This window comes from Geotrypetes seraphini, chromosome 3, assembly GCF_902459505.1.
Source record: "Geotrypetes seraphini chromosome 3, aGeoSer1.1, whole genome shotgun sequence".
Taxonomy (NCBI): domain Eukaryota; kingdom Metazoa; phylum Chordata; class Amphibia; order Gymnophiona; family Dermophiidae; genus Geotrypetes; species Geotrypetes seraphini.
Window position 1 is genome coordinate 406,304,278 of NC_047086.1, and position 22,053 is coordinate 406,326,330.

Below are 22,053 nucleotides of genomic sequence, written 5' to 3' on the forward strand. Positions count from 1 at the left end.
GCAGTGTCTGGGTCCGGAGCATCGGGCGGACTCCTGCACCCGCTGTGCCACTCTTCAAAAGAGAACCCTTAAAAACCGAAGAATTCAACAAACTCTTCTCTTCGGCACCGAGTCGGCGATGGACTCCTCACCTTCAACGGCGGTACCTCAAAAATCGGCACCGTCGACCTCGACACCGACCGACCCCACATCGGCGTCGCTGGCGCCAGGTAAGCCGGCTAAGAAGCCTTCCTCTTCCCTCGAGCGCCCTCCAGCTACGGTGGCGACACCGTCCTTACCGGCATCACACCGGTCCCGCAAACGCTCCGCCCCGATCTCGGTGAGTGCCTCGTCATCGGCCTCCTCATCGCCGGGGCGTGGAGCGGCATCTAAGGAACCGAAGAAAAAGAAAGCGGTTCCGATGCCACCCCTAGATGACCGTATCTCGGCCATCTTAAAGGCTCAACTCCAGGAGCAGTTGAAGAAACAACTTGAACAACTGTTGCCCACTATCCTGGCACCGCTCCTTCCGGTACCAGACCGGCCCGAGCCCCGTACCGAGCCCCCGGTGTCCACCCCTTCGGTACCGGTGAACACCTCCATGCCGATCCTCTCGGCCCAACAACTTCATGGCGATCCAGTGGTTCATTCTCAGGCCACAGTGGATCCTCCTCGGCACCAGGCGGTACGGCACTCTTCTCGGGATCGAGATAGACGCCGGTCGTCCTCCCCTGGTACCGTTTCGGTGCGCTCTGGAAAGTCTTTGTCCAAGACTCGCCATACCGCGCCCTCCACCCCGGTGTCTCGACATGCACCAGAGGTCAGGGACCCTGACTTATGGGAGGAAACTCCTCTCGGTACCGAGGAGGATCCCTCCTCATCTGATGAGGAACCATCGGCTCCCGATGCCACCTCTAAACCAGAGCAGTCCTCCTTTTCTAAATTTTTAAGAGAAATGTCTGCTGCCCTGTCCCTTCTTCTAGAATCTGACTCAAAAAAGTCTCAAGCCTTTCTAGAGGCTTTAGACTTTGAGCAACCTCCTAAGGAGTTCCTCAAGCTTCCCGTGCATGACATCCTACGGGAAACGTTCTACAAAAACTTGGAAAATCCCCTCACGGTACCGGGAGCCCCCCGTAAACTGGACAACCTTTACCGTGTCATTCCTATTCCTGGATTCGACAAATCTCAATTGCCCCATGAGTCCCTTCTGGTGGAATCCACCTTAAAAAAGACTCAGGGCTCCAGTGTCTATGCCTCTACCCCTCCTGGCAGAGAAGGTAAAACCATGGACAAGTTTGGCAAGAGGCTTTACCAGAATGCCATGCTTGCCAACAGGGCAAACAACTATTCCTTCCATTTTTCTTTCTATCTGAAACATTTGGTCCAACAACTGTCTGCCCTCCAGAAGTACCTTCCTGAGCGCAAGGTCCCGCTATTCCAACAACACATCTCTGGTCTTCTCCAGATGCGAAAATATATGGTCCGCTCAATATACGACTCCTTCGAGCTCACCTCTCGGGCCTCTACCATGGCCGTAGCCATGCGTCGATTAGCCTGGCTCAGAGTCTCCGACCTGGACATCAACCACCAGGATCGTTTGGCCAACGCCCCCTGTCTCGGGGATGAACTCTTTGGAGAGTCCCTGGATTCCACCACCCAGAAACTCTCGGCCCATGAGACCAGGTGGGACACCCTGATCAAGCCGAAAAAGAAGGCTCCGCCTGCTCGACCCTATCGGCCTCAATCATCCTACCAGCGGAGGTTCTCAGCCAGACCACTCAATCCGCCTCCTCAACAATCTCGGCGACCCCGTCAACAGCAGCACCATGCCCAGGCTCGATCTCAGGCCACTCAACCCTCCAAGCCTTCTCAGCCTGCTAAACAATCTCAGCCCTTTTGACTCTTCTCTCCAGGGCATAGCCAGTCATCCACCCTCGCTGCCTCTTCCATAGCCTATAGGGGGTCGTCTCACCATTCTCTCAAGCCGTTGGGAAGTCATCACGTCAGACCAGTGGGTCCTCAACATCATCCGCCACGGCTACTCTCTCAACTTCCAGACTCTTCCACCGGACAACCTTCCCGTAGAGTCTGCTTCACACTCCTCTCAAACCCCCCTCCTCCTGAGGGAGGTTCAATCCCTCCTCCTTCTCAATGCCATCGAAGAAGTACCTCTAGATCAAAGGGGTCAGGGATTCTACTCCCGCTACTTCCTCGTACCCAAAAAGACGGGAGACCTCCGTCCCATTCTCGATCTCAGGGACCTCAACAAGTGTCTGGTCAAGGAAAAGTTCAGGATGCTCTCCCTTGCCACACTTTACCCTCTTCTTTCTCAACACGACTGGCTATGTTCCCTGGACCTCAAAGAGGCCTACACTCACATCTCCATCCATCAGAACTCTCGCCGCTACCTGCGGTTCCAGGTGCTACACCACCACTATCAGTACAAAGTGCTACCGTTTGGCCTCGCCTCCTCCCCCAGAGTCTTCACCAAATGCCTGATAGTGGTGGCGGCCTTCCTCAGGTCTCACAACCTCCAGGTGTTCCCCTACTTGGACGATTGGTTAGTGAAAGCACCTTCATCTCAACTCGTGCTACAAGCTACTCATCACACCATCTCTCTCCTCCACCTCCTGGGGTTCGAGATCAACTACCCCAAGTCGCATCTGCTTCCCACCCAGCAACTTCAATTCATTGGAGCAGTTCTGGACACCACGCTGATGAGGGCCTTTCTCCCCTCCGATCGCAAGCAGACCCTGCTCCATCTCTGCCGTCAGGTACTCATGTATCCCTCCATTCCTGCCCGACAGATGATGGTCCTCCTGGGTCACATGGCCTCGACGGTGCATGTCCTTCCTCTGGCACGTCTCCACCTTCGTACGCCTCAGTGGACTCTCGCCAACCAATGGTCACAGACTACAGATCTTCTTTCTCATCCCATCTCTGTGACATCATCTCTTCAGCAATCTCTCCAATGGTGGTTGAACTCCTCAAATCTTTCCAGGGGTCTACTCTTTCATCTGCCCCCTCACTCTATGATTATCACCACCGATGCGTCCCCCTACGCATGGGGAGCTCACCTGGGAGATCTACGCACCCAGGGACTTTGGACCCCACAGGAGCGTCGTCATCACATAAACTTCCTGGAACTCAGAGCCATGTTCTACGCCCTAAAGGCTTTCCAACATCTTCTCTGCCCTCAAGTCCTCCTCCTGTGCACAGACAATCAAGTCGCCATGTACTACATAAACAAGCAAGGCGGCACCGGATCTCGCCCCCTTTGTTTGGAGGCTCTGCGCATCTGGACCTGGGCCACGGACCGCAATCTCTTTCTCAGGGCGGTCTATATCCAGGGCGAACAGAACTCTCTGGCCGACAATCTCAGCCGCATCCTTCAACCTCACGAGTGGACGTTGGACCCTCCGACTCTGCTCTCCATCTTTGCTCGATGGGGCACTCCGCAGGTGGACCTCTTTGCAGCACCTCACAACCATCAGCTGCCCCAATTCTGTTCCAGACTCTTTTCTCCTCACCGTCTGGCTCCGGATGCATTCCTGCTCGACTGGAGGGATCGGTTCCTCTATGCCTTCCCTCCACTTCCTCTGATGTTGCGGACTTTGTCCAAACTCCGCAAGGACAACGCCACCATGATTCTTATCGCCCCTCGGTGGCCTCGTCAACACTGGTTCTCCCTCCTGCTTCAACTCAGCTCCAGGGAGCCCATCCCTCTTCCTGTGTTTCCTACTCTGCTTACACAGCAGCATCAGTCTCTACTGCATCCCAATCTGTCTTCACTCCACCTGACAGCTTGGTTTCTCTCGGGCTGACCTCTCCGGAGAATCTATCTCAACCGGTCCGCCTCATTTTGGACGCCTCCAGGAAACCGGCCACTCTCCAATGTTACCATCAGAAGTGGACCAGATTCTCCTCGTGGTGTCTCCGGCATCATCAAGAACCCACCTCCTTAGCGGTGGAAACTGTCTTGGAATATTTGCTCTCACTGTCCAATGCTGGCCTCAAAACCACCTCCATCAGAGTCCACCTCAGTGCCATCACTGCGTTTCATGAGCCTATTCTCGGAAAACCCCTCACGGCTCATCCTCTGGTTTCCAGATTTATGAGAGGGCTCTTCAATATCAAACCGCCTCTCAAGCCTCCTCCTGTCGTCTGGGACCTGAATGTCGTTCTCTCAGCTCTCATGAAACCTCCGTTTGAGCCTCTTGCCACAACTTCGTTCAGACTTCTTACCTGGAAGGTGCTTTTCCTAATTGCCATCACCTCTGCCAGGAGGGTTAGCGAACTGCATGCACTAGTTGCCGACCCGCCTTTCACGGTTTTTCACCATGACAAGGTTGTGCTGCGTACCCACCCTAAATTCCTTCCCAAGGTGGTCTCGGCTTTTCACCTTAACCAGTCCATTGTGCTACCCGTCTTCTTCCCTAAGCCTCACTCGCATCCTGGGGAACAGGCGTTGCACACACTGGATTGTAAGCGTGCCCTTGCTTACTATCTTGATCGTACCAGAGCTCACCGAACATCCCCTCAGCTCTTTTTATCTTTCGATCCCAACCGTTTGGGTCGTCCTGTCTCCAAACGGACACTTTCAAATTGGCTTGCTGCCTGTATTGCCTTCTGCTATGCTCGGGCCGGTCTCTCACTGGAAGGTGCTGTCACGGCCCACAGAGTCCGAGCTATGGCTGCTTCTGTAGCTTTCCTCCGTTCCACGCCCATCGAGGAAATCTGCAAGGCGGCCACTTGGTCCTCAGTTCACACGTTCACTACTCACTACTGTCTGGATGCGTTCTCCAGACGGGATGGACACTTCGGCCAATCTGTGTTACAAAATTTATTTTCCTAATGGCCAACCATCCCACCTCCCTCTTTGTTAGCTTGGAGGTCACCCATGTGTTAAGAATATGCTGCCTGCTTGTCCTGGGATAAAGCACAGTTACTTACCGTAACAGGTGTTATCCAGGGACAGCAGGCAGATATTCTTACGTCCCACCCACCTCCCCGGGTTGGCTTCTTAGCTGGCTTATCCTAACTGGGGACCACGCACTCCTCCGTCGGGCGGGAAGGCACTCGCGCACGCGCGGTGCGGCCAACTAGAAACTTCTAGTTAAAAAGGTCCGTACCGAGGGCTCCGTCGGTGACGTCACCCATGTGTTAAGAATATCTGCCTGCTGTCCCTGGATAACACCTGTTACGGTAAGTAACTGTGCTTCCTGTGGGGACGGGGAAAAATTTGTCCCCGTGTCATTCTCTGGCATGGAGTTCCACACTTGACATGGTTCCCCTTTGCGCTTCTTTGTCTCATATCTTGGAGTTTCTGCAGGATGGCCTAGAGCACGACCTTGCCTGGCCCTCTCTTAGGGTGCTGATTGCAGCTTTGTCTTCCTTTCGCGGTCTGCTCCATGGTTGGCGTTTGGCCTCTTCTCTGGATGTGATGTGTTTCATGTGGGCAGTGAAATTGCTCCGCCCTCTGGTTTGTCCGTAGATTCCGGCCTGGGATCTCAATCTGGTTCTTTCTGTGCTCGTTTGTCCGCCTTTTGAGCCTCTTGGTTCCTGTATGTTGAAGGACCTTACTCTTAAGGCAGTCTTCCTGGTGGCCATTACTTCAGCAAGACACGTTTTATGAACTTCAGCCGCCATTCCTCAAGTTTAAGGAGCGGGTCATGCTATGGCTGGTTCCCTCCTTTCTTCCAAAGGTGGTTTTGCCTTTTCACGTCAACCAGGCCGTGGTCCTCCTGGTCTTGGGTAGTTGGGAGGGCTCTTTGGAGCAAAGACAATTGCGTAAATTAGATGTCCGTAGGGTCTTTCGTGCTTATGTTCAGCGGACACAGGAATTCTGTCAGTCGGATCATCTTTTTATCCTTTAGCGGTTCCTTGTAAGGGGGACGGTGCTTTCAAGGCTATGATTGCGTGCTGGAAGGATCAAGGAGACAATCACTTCGGCATACCTTCTTCAAAAGAAATCTGTTGCGGATTTTTTCAAAGCTCATTCCACTCGGGGTCAGGCGGCCTCGAGCTGAGAGTTCTCTTGTGCCTCTGGTAGAAATCTGTAAAGCTGCGGTTTGGTCTTCTCTCCATTCCTTTGTTCGCCACTACCGTGTGGACGTTCAGGCATGTCGGGACATGGTGTTCAGTGAGTGTGTTCTTGTGGTGGCCTTTCGGAGGTCCCACCCATGATGGGTACTGCTTTGGTACGTCCCATCCATTCTGTGTCTGTCTGGAGGGATGCTAAAGAAGGAGAAATTAAGTTATTACCTGCTAATTTTCTTTCTTTTAGTCCCTCCAGACCAGCACAGACCCCCACCCTGTCATTTTTGTTTGGTGTTTTTTTCACAAAGAGTTACGTTTTTTTTCTTTTCTGCGGGATTTTGTTATCTTGGTTGTTGGGAAGTATATTAAGAGCACCGGCACTTGGTTCGACTGGTTTAGTTGGCGAACTGTGTGGTGTTGCAGGAAGGTTCTTGTTCTAATCGGTATCTAGCAAGTGTGTTCAAGTCCGATTCGAACATTTTCCTTTGTCTTCTCCATATGAGTGTGGAGTTGGTATGTTATTATTCAGCCTAGTTAGTTTCTGCTTTGGCTATTCATCAGACTAATTGTAGATGGGACTGCACAGCCCACTTGTATTAAAGCCAAAAGTCAATGTCTCAGTCTCCACCTGCTGGCAGAGGAACGTAAACCCATCCATTCTGTGCCGGTCTAGAGGGACTAAAAGAAAATTAGCAGGTAAGAACCTTATTTCTAAACTAAACTAAAACTTAGTTTTATAGACCAAACAATCAACCAAGAGGAGCTCGACTCGGTTAACAATAATGCAATACATAATACAGTGGTGCCTCGCATAACGAACGCCTCGCACAGCGAACGCTGCGCACAACGAACTTCATGTCTTGCTTCCTACAGCGAACTTCGTTTCACACAACGAAGTCGCCCGAGCTGCATCCTTCCGCGCAGGCACTGCGCTTAACTGCCCTCTCTCCACCTGGCTCCCTGTGCAGTGGCGGACCGTCGGCTCGCAGGGGCCCGGCGCCTACTGCTGATGCGTTGGGGGGGCGGAGCTACTCTTGCCGCTTCCCCGATGCTAGAAAAAAAAAAAAATGAACAGTTAAGTCCCAGTTTTTGCCGCTGAGACTCTGCCCTCTCTCACTGTAAAATTAGATTCTACTTAGTCTGTCTTTAAATTTAAAAAATGTGTGTTGTTTTAAAAAACAATTATGTTTTTAGATGTATCTAAATAAAAATAATAACAAAAAATGTATCTTTTTTTATGTCATCTTGGCATATTTTATGCTACAGAACGAATTATTTTTTTTAACATGTATTGTTATGGGAAAACGCGTTTCACATAACGAACTTTTCGCATAACAAACTTGCTCCTGGAACCAATTAAGTTCGTTGTGTGAGGCACCACTGTACATAAAATTGACAAGGCAAAGTAGATTGAAATAGTTAATTTCCAAAATGTTTAGCAAACAAAAAGGTTTTCAGAACTTTCCAGAATAAAGCAAAAGAACCTAAACTTCTTAATGTAAGCAGTAAAACATTCCAGAATTTGGTTAATTTTAAAGCAAAAGAATGACTAAATCTCTTAAAGGTTCTGTTTTTACCACTGAGAGAGGGAAATGTAAATTTTAATTTTTGAGAACTTCTGGCTAGGTGAGATCTATGAACATGCCAGTCTAAAGAAATCAAAATGCCAAATAAGATCTTAAATACAATACAAATGCACTTAAATTGAATTCTGAGATACACTGGAAGCCAATGTAATTCCTTGAGCATAGGGGTTACGTGATCAAATTTACTCTTACTGAAAATAAGTTTAGCTGCAATGTTCTGTATTAATTGAAGTCTCTGCAGACTGAGCTTTGAAAGACCCAAATATACTGAATTGCAGTAATCCAACCTTGACAGAATGATTGATTGAACCAATACAGAGAAGTGTTGTTGGTGAAAAAGTACTCTCACTCTTCTCAGAGCACAGAGACAGAAAAAACACTTTTTAATAAGCGAGTTCAGTTGGGCCTTAAATGTAAGTGAAGAATCGATAATACCTAGTATTAACGAGGAAAACTCAATTTTCAAAGATTCTCCTCAGTCTAAGATCACAGCAGAAGGGAGCAAATCTAACTTTGGGCCAAGTCATAAAAGCTTAGTCTTGGCAGCATTTAATTTCTTCTGGACCATCATCGCCCAGGACTGAAGTTTGGTAATACAATGGTTAATATTGGGTATCAAATTATCGAGCTGTGGATCAACCTCAAGTAATATGAAGATATCATCAGCAAATGTTAGTAGAGTTTTTCGGGTATTCAAATCATAATGTTTCAATGAACTCATGTAGATATTAAATAAGATTAGAGACAATGGAGAGCCCTGGGGGACATCACAGAGGGCTCTCCACGATTTTGAATTGGAACCTTTCATATTGACTGAATAAGAGCGGAAAGATAGAAATTTGTCAAACTAGTCTAGAACAATTTGATCAAGGCTGATTTCTGAAAGCAGGTAATACAGAATATTGTGATTAACTACATCAAAAGCTGCAGAGAGATCGAACTGAAGTAAGATAGCGTGCTTCTTACTAGACTGTAGCTGTTAAATCTTAGAAAGAAGTGAAACCAGAAGAATTTCTGTACTGAAATTTGAGCAGAACCCATGCTAAAAAGGCAAAAGAATAGACAATTTCTCCAGATTAACTTGAAAATTGGGTGGCAACAATTGATTCCATAAGTTTAGTTAAGAGAGGTATATTAGCAATCGGTCTATAGTGGGAGATAACAGTTGGATCGAGATCTGATTTTTTCAGAAGGGGAATAAGACTTATACCCATATCAAGCGAGAAAAATCCTGTTTCCAAAGCGTAATTTAATACAATTGATTGCCTGAGGAGGAATATTGGCAAAAAGATAAGAGGGAAAAGGATCAAGAATACATTTACATCTCATCAATTTTGCACAAAGTTTTGAGACTTGAGACTGAGATACTGAGTCAAATGAATACCAGAAGCGATCAGCTGAGAATTATCCTTAGAATCCCTTAAAAAGAGACCAAGGTTCACTGCAGAAAAAGAATTCCTAATAGTAACAATTTTATCTTCGAAAAAAGAAGCAAGAGAGTCTGCTGTGGGTAGTAAAGCCTGAGATGTATGATCATAATTGGTCAGTTTGCGCCAGAGTCTAAATAAGATACTACTTTGATTATTAGAATTAGCAATTTTTCCTCCATAATAGATTTTTCTTGCTTTTACCTCCATAATAGTTTTTTCTTGCTTTCCTCAGCTCAGTTATATTTTCTTACAGTAAGCCTCCAGTTAGGTTTATCTAAGTCTGAAGTAGATTTCTTCCATTTTCGTTAAAGTTTCCTACATGTTTGCTTAAGTTCTCTATGATATGGTGTGAACCAAGGAGAATTCCTAGAATGAGAGATGGATTTAGTAACAAGTGGAGCAAGAGTTAAATATGTACTCTTGGAAACTGTACTCCAGTTAACCCAACTGCCATCTACAGAGCCTTCTGTAGGAGAACAAGTTAACAACTTTAAAGTCTGAGTCCAGAATAAATCTGGACTAATTTTCTTTCTAAGGGTTATAGTTCTTTTGTGCTGAACCCTTTCTGGTATATAAGACATAAAAATAGGCAATGGTAAATTCACTAAGATAATGGTCAGACAAAGGGATCCTCTGCCAGCGCACATTATTGATAACAGAGCTGTGAGGGGTAAGATCCATAAAGGTGATAATATCAAGAGAATGACGTTTCTCATGAGTAGGTGTTGTGTGGGGCAAGGATAACTCCAGAGAGTGAAGCATAGAGATAAAATCAAGAGTATCCTTGTCATTGCTATCCTCAAGATGTAAATTGATGTCACCTATTACAATTTCTCCTTGTTTTCTTTAAGAGATGAACTGAAATCAGCCTCCGAAATAACTAAATTGCCTAAGGGGAAACATAGTGTGAAAGGTAAGAGAAACTGGACAGTGGGGGTGCAGATTGACAAATCTTAGTTTTCCCGATTGTGGTATTATCTGTCAGTTGTAATCAAAATATCACATTTAGTTGCAGATTTCCTTTCCACAAATCACTCTTCCATGTACATGCCAAGAATTAAAACCCCTCAAATAGATTTTACAAATGCTTCCTGGTTCAGCAATATTTTCAGTCCCTTTCTGCCTTGAAATTCCAAATAACTGACAACCCCTGAACCACAAAGGATATATCTAGGCATAGAGGTGGGGATTCTGGGTTTTCAGAATAAACAGTAAGATTATTGTTCATACTAATGAAATAGTTTCAGTTATGTATTTCATTGGGCAAATAAGTAATTAACAGTTGTGAATTCAAGACTGCCCAGGTGACAGCTTATGAATTTTAATTACTAGTTCCATATGTATATCATTCAGCCACCTTCTTTCTTCTAGGTTTGGGAAGAACAGCTCCTGACCCTGCTGCTAGCATTACCCTCAATGGTGTGGAAGTTCCTTTAGGAAAAGGAGTTGATACGTGCATCAGCAATACTAGTCTGCTTTATAATGAGTATCCTTTGCTGTGGCGTGACACTGGCGAAGTTTTACTCTGCTGGGTCCCAGTTCTGGCATCATTTGGCTTGAGAGCCTACATTTTGTCACACATCTTGTTGCTGCCATGAACTTATTCAATGTTGTCTTGCAATCTGGCATCAACCTTTTTTTTGTGATGTACAGAGCAAACTGAAATGTCCTGCCAGTATCTCTATTCTCCAAGTGCCTATAAGTGTATGGCTTATCTGCTCATAGAAATGCACATAATGCCTTTACCTTGTGTGCTTAATGATTAGAAGAGGCTGCTGTCTGTCAATGAGAGAAACTTGTTTATACCTGAGTGGGAGGAATTCCTGGAATACTGCCAGGTGCTCCCATCCAGGGGTCGTGCAGGGATGTATCAGCCTCTGGGTGGAGCAAAGAGTGTGATTTTCATCTAGCTTTTCATTCCTACTAGCAGATGCATAATGCTAATTGGTCTGGCATTTCAATATTATAATGCAGATTGTATGAACTTTTAGGAGAGATGGGGGAGGATGGGATATGATTGTTTTTCTTATTACTAGTTTTATGCTTACAGTCCAGTCTTGGACAGAGAGAACAGCTGCTGATTTGAACTGCATGGGACACCCTACAGAAAATTAAGTTCAAACCAGCTTGTAAAGGAGAAGAATATGACTTGTTAGACACCTGCTGTCCTCCTTTTCCTCTTCAACTAGATTGGTGTAGGGGGACGCGACAAAGAAAGAGCAAACAAGGTGGGAGAGGATGGAAAAACCCCCCACTAAGTCTTGCTGGGAGGTAAGAAGAGAGAATTGAGAGTCTGGCTGGGGGGAAATAGGAAGAGAATAAGGAAACAAAGAGGGAAAGAAAACCTGGGGGTTCTAAGGAACTGGAAGAGAGAGAAATTCCTCCAGGAGTAATACATCTCATATCAAAGTAGTGTGTCAATTTTAGGGGTAGATTATTTTATTTTCTCAAACTTTACAAATTACTAGTGTCCAAATTTTGCAGTTTTTTTTATACTGAATCTAAAGCTATCTTCAGAAACTGCTTAAAGTGAATCTTACCTATATCAAATCACAGTTGAAATATATGGAAATTAAATATTTATTTGAATGTACAAAGGGAAAGAGTGAGATTTGTATAATGCCTTTATCCTTAGACAAGCAGGCAACATATTCTCACAAAATGGGTGTCGTCATCTACGGAGCCCTGGTGAAAAGTGTAGTATCACTTTAAGCTTTAGCAAGCTTTTTAGACTGCCCACACCGTGCATGTGTGAGTACTTTAAGAACATAAGAACTGCCTTCTCCGGATCAGACCTTCGGTCCATCAAGTCCGGCGATCCGCACACGCGGAGGCCCTGCCAGGTGTACACCTGGCTTAATTTATAGTCCACCATATCCTTATATGCCTCTCTTAAGGAGATATGCATCTAGTTTGCTCTTGAAGCCTAGGACGGTCGATTCCGTCATAATCTCCTCTGGGAGGGCATTCCAGGTGTCAACCACTCTCTGAGTGAAGCAGAACTTCCTGACATTAGTCCTGAACCTGTCCCCCCTTAGCTTCATTACATGTCCTCTAGTCCGTGTCAAATTGGACAATGTAAATAATCTTCTCTGCATTTTGTCGATTCCTTTCAGTATTTTGAAGGTCTCGATCATATCCCCACGCAGTCTCCTTTTCTCAAGGGAGAACAATCCTAGTGTTATAAGTCTGTCCTCATATTCCAGACTTATAACACTTTCCCGCCCGCCAGCTCGCAAGGTCATCGGGTTTTCGTTTTCCGTGAAGTGAGGACAACGTATCTCTTGTTTCTCTGTGGAGTTGTCATCCCGCTTATATTTTTTATAAACTTTTACAAGTTCTTCTCTCTTTACTTTTCTTTTGAAAAATAAATAAAGTAGAAATGTAAAAAGAAAAAGTAACTTTGAACTTTCTTCAAACTTCATTCTAAATTCAACAGCCTTTACAGTTCCATCCTTACTTCCTGCGGTGATCATCGATAGATTTTCAGCCTTGTTTCTACTCTCTCCCTGCTCTCCCTCTTTGACTCTTATTTGTACGGGGCTATAGATTGCCAAAAAATAAACACTATTGATTAATGTCAAAGTTTTTCTTCTTTGTTTCTTTCTTTTGACATATAGGTTTGGAGTCAGACTTCCAGTGACTGGGACTTGCCTGTACCCAGTAGACATCGATACTTCCATCTACGTGCATCGGTGGCATATTTGCATCGATTCCGGTTAATGCATGCCTTTCTGTCCAATAGTTTTTTCCATACCCTCATCGGTGGCATATTAGCATCAAGTCTGTTTGATGCATGCCTTTCAGTACTGATGTTTTAACCACATCGACACACATGCATCACAGTGGATAATGCCCTGTCAAATAAGCATCAAGTCCATTTGATGCATGGATTTCTGGGTGATACAGGTTGTCATTTCTTTTTTAATCTTTATTGAGTTTCTTTCCAAAGCTAACAAAAATGCTATACAATATCTATACAAATACAGTCAAACCTCGGTTTGCAACTAACCCAGTTTGCCAGTGTTTTGTAAGACGAGCAAAACACTCAGCAAACTTTTGACTCGCAAACCGAGTGTTGACTCGATTTGCGAGCACCCCCCCCCCCCGATAATCGTCATCACTTCCCCCCGCTCGAAAAGGCCCCCTCGCTCCAACAGGCACTCATGCTTCGACACCTGCACCTAGATGAACATCGGTGCAGGTTATTTGTTGAAGTACAGAGCCTCCTCTTTATACATCGATCTGCATCGTTACCAATCCATGCTAAGTGTAGCATATTCAGCGATGGTACTTTCTCCAGGTTCTTCTTACATCGTAGCATCAATGATTATCGAACCTGTATGCGGTATTGCCTTGCATGTAGCAGGTGTTTTGTTGTTTTTTTTTTTCAATTATACAGTGTCTATGTCAGTGGTACCTCTCCGAGATACATCATCGAGGATTAACTCCACTTCACTACTGAAGTCTCCTCAAATACAGGTTATATCCCCTTGGGCGTACATCCTCGTTGAGGTCTCGGATATCGATGCAGGATATCCCTATGGCACCATTGATACCCACTCAGTCTTAGTTATTGGTGCAGGACATAGATTCCAGTGTCGATGACTTTATGCACTGGACAGAGCATTCATAGGAGGGTTACCAAACACATTGGTTCCATTTCAGCTTCTATTCTTCAAGTCATCATTGCCGTTCACCTTTCTCTCCTGATCCTAACATTGGCAATCATCTTCATCGTAGCATCAAGCATCATTGGAGCCTCATCATCTGTCTGCACTTCAGAAATGTTCAGGTTCACAATAAATCTCTGCGCATCCTCTTATTTCCTGGTTTAAGAAAGGACTTTTCAATATCAACCCACCTCTCCGCCTCTAGTAGTCTGATGCAACCTCCATTTGAGCCAATGTTTTGCTCATCTTAACTATCTTACTTGGAAAGTAGTATTTTTCATCTCCATCACTTGCCTGCACCTTATGTGAGTGATCTCAAGTTTCTTAATTTCCAGCAGATTTACCTTCCTATGGACTCTGCTGCACAAACTCGTATGAGAATGGAAATTCATGTTAATTACATTTGTCATCGCTGTTATCTTGGAGCGTTAGTATAGGTCCAAAAGAGGATTCAATCACGCAAAGACTAGTGGGAGAATCTAACATGGGTGTAGAGCCTGTTCAGTTAGATTCCTTTCCACGGTTTTAAATAAACAATATAATAGACACTGCCTGATTTTCTATTGTATCCTCTGACCAGGATTAACCAGCATTGATCCATGGGGGGTAGAGCTTGTAAGGTGGTTTTTTCCAGTTGTCTAGGTACAAACGTGCAAAGACAGATGGTGGCATCTAATATGGGTGTGGAATCTGTAAGTTAGATTCCTTACTATGTAAACAAACAAACAATAAGCAGACAAGCTTATTGATCTTGTCTGTGTACGTCTACGCTTCAAATGAATCAATGGAGTGGATGCTTGGGGAGAAGCCATATACTCGTACTTGGAGGAAGAAAGGTGTTCATGCTTTTTAGCTTTCTTATGATTGTGCCCCAAGGAAGGCAGCACTGTCAGTGTTGATGCAGGATGTTGAGAGTTGGTGTCTGAGTCTGCAGGCATCTTCGATATAGGCAGAGATATCATAAAGTTTTTCATACTATAATTATCTGCCTTGAACAATCTCTTTTGCAGTTTGGAACAAAGCTGGTAAGAAATAGGACCTTTGGACCTAGGCACTGGACACACCAACCATAGCCAAAATGGTCTTGTGACACTGGGTGCACCATTTGAAGCCATTTGGATGCTTGGACATTGAGGTGAAAACCACAGACACAAGATCAAAGGACTCAATGGTCCAGGGAGGTCGAGTAGACAGCAATCCAAAAACAACTCGATGTTCTTGGCTTGAAAACAGGCTTAGGTGTGGCTCACTGATAGAGCTGCTGCCTCTGCACCCAGATGTTGTGAGATCAAATCTTAGTGCTGCTCCTTGTGATTCTGGGTAAGTCACTTAATCTTCCAGTGTCCACCGCTTTGAATGTCAAAGCAACAAAAAAGGCGGTATACAAGTACAAATCCCCATTCTCATTAGTGGGGTCCGAAGACCTGAAAAATAAAATCAATAAAAATTCTTCAACTAAAAGGATGATGAAAACAATAAAACCATACCATATCATATTGTTCCTTATACCTTGTATTGTCTACTAGGAATCTTTGCAGCTTACATGCGATTAATAAGGTTTAAAGCAGGCACTCCTAACTCCTCTCATCTTGGGTTCTGCATCCCCAACCCTTCTGTCCAAGTTATATTGTACACTCTTCTGAGCAGGGACCGTCTATAAATGTCAAAATGTATAGCGCTGCATACGCTTTTCAGTGCTATATAAGTGATAAGTAGTGGTATATTATGTATCATATAGTGTGGAATTAAGTCCTGAGTTATAGAGTAAATAGATGCATTTTTACTGCTTTCCTAAATTGAAGATAGGAAGGAATCTGGTATAAATAGGTCAGGAGGTAGTTCCAATTTTAGGGCCTTGGAATTCGAAGGTTGACTTGAAGAGCACTTTTCTCCGGACTTGGCGTGGAGAGGGAAGCAGTAGTTTATAGTGTTAGATCATTCTTGAATTGTAAAAGGAGTGTGTGACTTGAAAGGCTGATGTTAGTCTGGAAGAGTTTTTCCCCATATATAGCCTTGTGGACCATACATGCGACTTTAAATTGAATTCTGTTCTTGACTATTAGCCAGTGTACTTTACTAGTAGCAAGCTTGCCCTTTCAAATCTGGACTTGCCGCTTTCAAATCAGTCTAGCCGCTGTGTTTTGGAGTAGCTGTAATCTCTTAAGAGTTTTCATTGGCATGTTGTAGTATAGGGAGTGCAGTAGTCAAGGTATGGAAGGAGGACTGCTTGGGCTACTATCCTGAAGCTGGTCGAGCTGAGGGCTGATCTAATTCCCTCAGTTGTCTCAGTCTGAAGAAGAATTTTTTGACAAGTGAGGTGATCTACTCTTTCATGGTAAGATCTGAGTTGAGGATTACTCTTAGGAGTTTCGATGTTTTGTTTGTTGTTAGTTTCTCACCCAAAGGTAGAATGAGTTCTGAGTGCAACAGTGAGTTGTGGTCACCGAAACAGAGTATTTTCATCTTCTGTTTGTTGAGCTTGAAGAAGTTTTATTAACGTCTATGCACTGAGATCTTCAATCAGTTGTGATGAGTGTTGCAATGTGTCTGTGAAGGAGTCATTGGCTAAGCAGAGGATAAAAAGATTGTCTGCATAGAAGGTATGTACTTGTGGGAAGGAGAACCGGTTGTATACATGGAAAAGTGACAGGAAGAGAGGGGAGCCTTGAGAACCCCGCATTCCCCAGGTTTGGGACTTCTATGATCCATCTTCACTTTGTATGTCCTCTTGCCCAAAAACAAAAAAAAATATGAAGAGAAGTGGATTGGGAAGGCACAAAAAATAGTAAAGCTTTGTGTGCTTGAAAAAACTCCAAAAACACAGCTTCTCAGCTCCGTGGAAAACTGAGAACTGATGGTTCCATGAGCTGATAGGCAGGAAGGCACAAGGGTATGAACATATGGGCAGTCTTTGAAAGACTTAAATTGACAGTACACTTTGACTGACTGTACTGGGGCTCCTTGGATGATGTCACCCACATGAGAATATGCTGCCTGCTTGTCCTCAGATAAAAGATGGTATTGTGGCCTATTCTTGTTCTCTCCCCATCCTTTGGCTTATGTTATCAAGGGCTGTCTGGTGCCAGAACATTTCAGCTGATGGCTAGCGGCCAAATGGGCACAGTAGTCTCATTCCCTCATAGGATATTTGTTGGGCGACTCTGATCCTCCTTACATTACATTACTTTGTAAGACATCAACTAGTTGTGCAGGCCAAACAGGATGTTGCATTTGGTGTGAGAATTTTGGCTTCAAGCCTTCAGGGATCCCACTCTTTGGAAACACTGCTTTGAGACTTCAAGAATCTGGACTGGTCTGGGAAGCCACTAAGGAAGGAGAAAATAGTTTTCTTTCCTTTAGACCCTTCAGATTGATCGGAACCCACCCTTAAAAGATATTTGGTTGTCTGTACCGTGGTGTAGTTGTCCTTGCAATTCTGTTTCAAGGACAAGATTGATTGATTTGTTTGTTTATTCATTCATTCAATTTTCTATAAGAGCTGGCACAGATGAAAAAGATTTTCATATTAAATTGCTGGCATTCTTTTCTGTTGTCATCGAATTTGGTGCAGAAATGTTAACTGGCTAGGAACTGTACATAGGGCCTGTTTTACAAAGCCGCATTAGCGGGTGCAGCACAGTAACGGCCCTGAAGCCCATAGAAATTTAAAGGGCTTCGGGGCTGTTGCCTCGTGGCATTGTAAAACAAGCCCATAGTGCTTATAGGTTTCTCAGTCTCCATTTGCTGGTAGGAGTGCATAACACAGGCATCTGGACTGATCTGGAGACCTAAAGGAAAGAAAATTTCTTCTTAGAGATATGTAGATAATTTATGTAAATATCCATATATTTATTTAGATTTATATTCCATTCTCCCCAAAGAGCTCAGAGCAGGTTACAGTTTACATTCACAGTGTTACAATATATCTTCATATAGGATTACTTACTGATGCTGGTGAAGGGTTGAGGGAGTGACTAGGCAAAAAGGTAGGTCTTTACAGCTTTTCTAAAGTTAAGAAGTCCTTTAAGGGCTCTGATGTGAGAAGGTAGGCAGTTCCAGAGGTTTGGTAAGAAATGTGAATAGGATTGTTTCCAGGCTGTCTGGAGTTTGAGAGAATGTCCTGATCCTGATATTGTAGATGCCAGATATATCATCAGGTGAATATTGCTACTATTGGGATAACATTTTGGCAAACCTCTTGCCATTCATGTAGTTTTGCAGATGACATTTTGGCTAGAGAACTAGAATGTCTCCCTCAAAATTTATCTGTTTGTGAAATAATAAAAAAAAAAATTAAAAAAAATTCTCATGATTGCATGCTAATCATATAAGCCTGTTTGAATATCAACTCTCAGGTTTTAATTATGGCAGGACTGATGGAATGAATTGCTAGTATTAGGATTAATATTCAAAAGGAGACAGACCTTTTTTAAATGGATACCATTGCCAAAATCACAGCCTCTCAAAGTATCAGATTATAGGGATGGATGGTTTTATCAAAGTCAGTAATTGAAATTAAGTTTGTTTAGAAGTCATGACCCAAAAGTATATGGTCAGGTTTTGAGTTTATGCTGTTGAACCATAAAATGTGCAGTCAAATAGCATGTTGGATTAAAAAAATGGAATTTGATGTAGGGAAAATGGTCAGCAATTGGTACATTGGGTCCCATAAATCCTTAAATTGCAGCTGCTGGGAACTTGAAATGTCATGAGGCAGGTGGGCAGTGCTTGCATATGGCATGATTCTCAGAGTTTTCCACTGCTTGTCACTATTGGAGGTAGGATGCTGGTCTGTGGCAGTTCTTATGGCTTGTTGCAATGGGTCACTGTCTTCATGCTCTGCTGTACAGCTTTAGCAGTACTGGTGTTTTCCTTGTCTTGCTGACCTGCTTTGTAAGCTCATGCTTGGGATTGATTTTGCCCTCCCAATTCTGTAGTCTCTCTGATACAAAAGGAATGAGAACTATGTATATTTTCCTTGATTGCTTCCTTTCCAGATACATTGTCTATGATGTTGCTCAGGTCAATCTGAAGTACCTGCTGAAGCTGAAGTTCAACTATAAGACATCACTCTGGTGAAGAAGTCCAGAGTGCCCTCAGTAACAAGTTATCCTATAGCTACATAGAGTTGATTGATGTACAGTATGCAGACATGTCTGCATTAATTTCTGACTTATTTACAATTTGAGCTGCTAAAGACTGATAGCTTTGCTTGAAGCAACTTTGCAGATCCACAGCAATCTATTTAAACTTGAATACAAACACTTCACTACAAAGTTAATTTAAGCAAGTGATACTTAAAAACTGATGGAATCTCCTGTATTTTGTTGAAAATATGCTTCCAGAGTTTTGACTTTGAATGTTACATGACTTTATTTGAAGTATAAATAAAAGCAAACTTTTACTATTTTTAAAACTTTCTACCTTAGAAAGAAGCAGCTCTTACTTTGTTTTGCTTTACTATCATAAATTGTAGCTGGTAGTTTCAGAATTAACAGTGATCTCTTAAGGGCTCCAGAGTGCTGTATTTCCTCAGCAGATGCAGAGTTCTGTCTTTCAACAGTATAGCACAATTGGCCAGGCTTGGTCCACAGCTCAAAAGTTATCATTTCAGCAGTGTTCCAAGATACACTTGGCCTACCTAATTAGAACTTCTGCATTGGAGGCATAAGGTGGAAGGTTTCGCTTTTGTCCTCTGGGCCTCTCTAGCTGATCTATGTTGTTTTGTTTTGTTGGTTTTTTTATTTTCTCATTCTTGTCTTGACTCCCTAATTTGCTCCTGCTGAGTTATCTCTTCCATGCTCTGTGTCGTTGAGGGGAATGCTTTTAAGGGGGAATAGGTAATTCTTATCCAGATACAGATTTTAACCAAATGAAAACACTTTAAATGGTGCCTACTAAAATGGTTAGCAGCCTTTGTCATAAAGAAAATGGGGACAGGCTTAAAAGATCTAAACATGAATACCCTGTGAGAAGAGTTGGAAAGGGAGACATATGATAGAAGCCTTTTAAATACCTCCATAGGAGTGTCCAAACTCAGAATATGTGAAAAATCTGAAATGTATCAACAAACACTTCACAACTTTTATAGTGGAAAGCAAACACACTACAACATGAGCTGAAAGGTACCCCACAGGGAGGAAGAGTCTCAGACAAAGCCCTCCCACCGCCACAGCAGTGGCTAAGGTGTTCAGGCGAGGAGCCTCATCGGCATAAAAACCTCATGTGGGGACCACTATGGCTTTATATTGTGTTATGAATAAATAGTGAAATTAAGGCTAGGTCATAGTTTTAAATGCAAAATGACTTAAAACCATCACTGAAAGTGACTCAAAACTTATCTTTTGTTTGAGAGCTCGGTCGGAACACCAATGGTGGCCAGCATTTCACATAATGCTGCCTCAGGGTGTGATCTCTGATCGTGAGCTTTCAAAAACGGACATGTTGACTCATGTCTCAATGCACAAAAGATGCGGAAGTTGTGTCAGAGGAGAAGCTTCCGCCCACACATGCACACTACTGCTTGCAGGCTCCAACAGCTTTGTGAAGAAGTTACTCAAAACGTGCCGCGAAGGTAAGGGGAAGGAAGGGAGGGAGATAGATAGATTTGTGTAGGTAGGAAGGGGGCTGCGTGTGATTGGTGACCGCGTGCATTCCCTCCCTTAACTGCAGGGACAAGGCCATTCACCGCTCCACGGGGCGGTGGATGGCTTTGTCCCCGTACCCGCAGCTATCAGCCACTGTGTCATTCTCTAGTCCAGAGTATGAAGAGCTGTTTCTCCAGGATGAGAATAAGGCTTTGGAAAAAAACACTGGAAGTACAATGGATTAATTGAGATGAAATTCTGAAACCATTTTAGGTAAGAATTTAGAATGAGTACGAAGGACTACCTTGTCATGATGGAATACTGTGAAAGGTGGGTCTGCAACTAAAGCTTGTAGCTCACTGACTTTGTGAGCAGACATGAGAACAATGAGAAAAAACACTTTCCAAGTGAGATATATAAGATGAGCCGAAGCCATTGGTTCAAAAGGAGGCTTCATCAATTGAGAAAGACAACATTGAGATCCCAAACCACTGGAAGGAGGTGTGAGAGGTGGTTTGATATTGAAAAGACCTTTCATAAATCTGGAAACCACAGGATGAGCTGAAAGGGGTTTCTCTTCGATAAGCTGATGAAAAGCAGCAATTGCACTGAGATGGACTCAAATGGATGTTGATTTGAGGCCTGATTGAGACAACTGGAACAGGTAATCCAAAACTGAATACAAGGAGGTAGATTGAGGCTCCTTGTGATGAATAGTGCACCAAGCAGAAAATCTAGTCCATTTCTGATTGTAGCAGGCTTCCGAGAAGCCTCTAAAATGTCCTGTACAGATTGAGAAAACTGTAAGAGTGATAGTTAAGTTGAGAGGTATGAAGCTGTCAGGTGTAGAGACTGCAGGTTGGGATGAAGTAGAGACCCCTGACTCTGTGTAAGCAGAGAGGGAAAAACAGGTAGAAGCAGTGGCTTCCTGCTGCTGAGTTGACGTAGAAGGGAGTACCAAGTTTGCCTGGGCCACCAAGAGCTATCAGAATTATGGTGGCATGTTCCTGTTTGAGTTTGACAAGTATCTTGAGTATGAGAGGGAATGGAGGGAGCGCATTGAGGAACTGATTCGTCCATTCCCATAGAAAAGCATCTGCCTCCAGTCAGTGAGGAGAGTATATCCTGGAGCAGAACTGAGGCAGTTTGTTGTTGTGGGGAGACGTGAAGAGATCTATCTGACGGGTTCCCCACTGAGAAAAAATGTGATGAAGAGGCGAGGAATTGAATGTCCATTCGTGAGGTTGCAAAAGACGATTCAATTTGTCCGCCAGACAGTTTTTCTCTCCTTGAATGTAGACAGCTTTCAGGAAGGTGTTGTGAAGGATTGCCCCAATTCCATATCTTCAGGGCTTCCTGGCAAAAAGGGAATGATCCTGTTCCTCCCTGATTGTTGACATAGTACATGGCGACTTGGTTGTCTGTCCAAATGAGGACTACCTGATCGTGAAGATGCTAAAAAGCTTTGAGAGCATTGAAGAGTGTGGCGCAGTGGTTAAAGCTACAGCCTCAGCACCCTGGAGTTGTGGGTTCAAACCCCCGCTGCTCCTTGTGACCCTGGGCAAGTCACTTAAACCCCCCATTGCCCCAGGTACATTAGATAGATTGTGAGCCTACCAGGAAAAATGCTTGAGTACCTGAATAATCTCATGTAAACTGTTCTGAGCTCTCCTGGGAGAATGGTATAGAAAATTGAATGAATAAATGAAAGATCACTCTAGAGTTCCAACAGATTGATATGACACTGACGATCTGTGCT

The 22,053-nt window shown here is 44.2% G+C and overlaps 1 protein-coding gene across 1 annotated transcript in view; it reads left to right on the forward strand.

Annotated features, from left to right (window-relative positions):
* PARP1 (poly(ADP-ribose) polymerase 1) overlaps positions 1–19,128 on the forward strand; it is a 244,306-nt gene extending 225,178 nt beyond the window's left edge. The window contains exons 21-23 of the mRNA XM_033939243.1: positions 9,886–9,947; positions 10,406–10,520; positions 18,705–19,128. Coding sequence (XP_033795134.1) covers positions 9,886–9,947; positions 10,406–10,520; positions 18,705–18,786 — 259 coding nt within the window. The 3' untranslated portion in view covers positions 18,787–19,128. The remainder of the gene's footprint in view (positions 1–9,885; positions 9,948–10,405; positions 10,521–18,704) is intronic.
* Positions 19,129–22,053: the final 2,925 nt, after the last annotated feature.